At 45.3% G+C, this 614-nt stretch overlaps 1 protein-coding gene across 1 annotated transcript in view; it reads right to left on the reverse strand.

The window, feature by feature from the left end:
- The window catches only part of LOC119585257, a gene marked incomplete in the record, with an annotated part of 12687 nt that overhangs the window by 1121 nt on the left and 10952 nt on the right, over positions 1 to 614 (reverse strand). The window contains 2 exon segments of the mRNA XM_037933925.1: positions 16 to 204; positions 456 to 582. Of these exon segments, the coding sequence (XP_037789853.1) occupies positions 16 to 204; positions 456 to 582 (316 nt within the window).

Raw genomic sequence — 614 nt, forward strand, 5'->3', positions numbered from 1 at the left:
GCAGACAGAACTCACCTAGCACCGCGGGACCGGACCCATCCAGCTCTTGCGGGGGCACAAACAGGTCCTCGCTCTTGGGACCCTTCAGCTCCAGCTCTCCGTTCTGGATCATCGTGTAGAGCTCCATGTAAAGCTCCTCCGTCGATTTGGAAGAGCCCATTCGCTGCCCGTCCTCCTGTAGGAAGAACTCGACCAAGACGCTCCCTGTGTGTGAGGGATTTAATTGATTAATAATTAAGCTTTATTGCATTTATCACAAGGGTTATTCCTAGTGGGACAGGCTGTCTGATTACGTTTAGTTAGAATAATATTATGGACGCAATTTTAATAGTAATCTAGAAAAAAGTCAAACCAATTAATCTTGAAAAGACAAACCGACAATGAAATGAAGATTGAAGGAGACGAAACAAGTGATAATGCAGAACTACAGTAGAAAAAAAACACGCCATCCTTACCAGGACTAACAGTGAGGTTTTGGACGCACAACACTGTACACTGGAGTTGCGCGGCCAGTTGCTGAGTCAAGTTTTTCTCGAATTCCTCTTTCCTGTCTCCTACGATCACGCTGTAGTTGCCTTGGATCCTGAAATGAAAAGATTTCATGGGGGATTAAG

Source organism: Penaeus monodon, chromosome 19 (assembly GCF_015228065.2).
Source record: "Penaeus monodon isolate SGIC_2016 chromosome 19, NSTDA_Pmon_1, whole genome shotgun sequence".
NCBI classification, from domain to species: Eukaryota; Metazoa; Arthropoda; class Malacostraca; order Decapoda; family Penaeidae; genus Penaeus; species Penaeus monodon.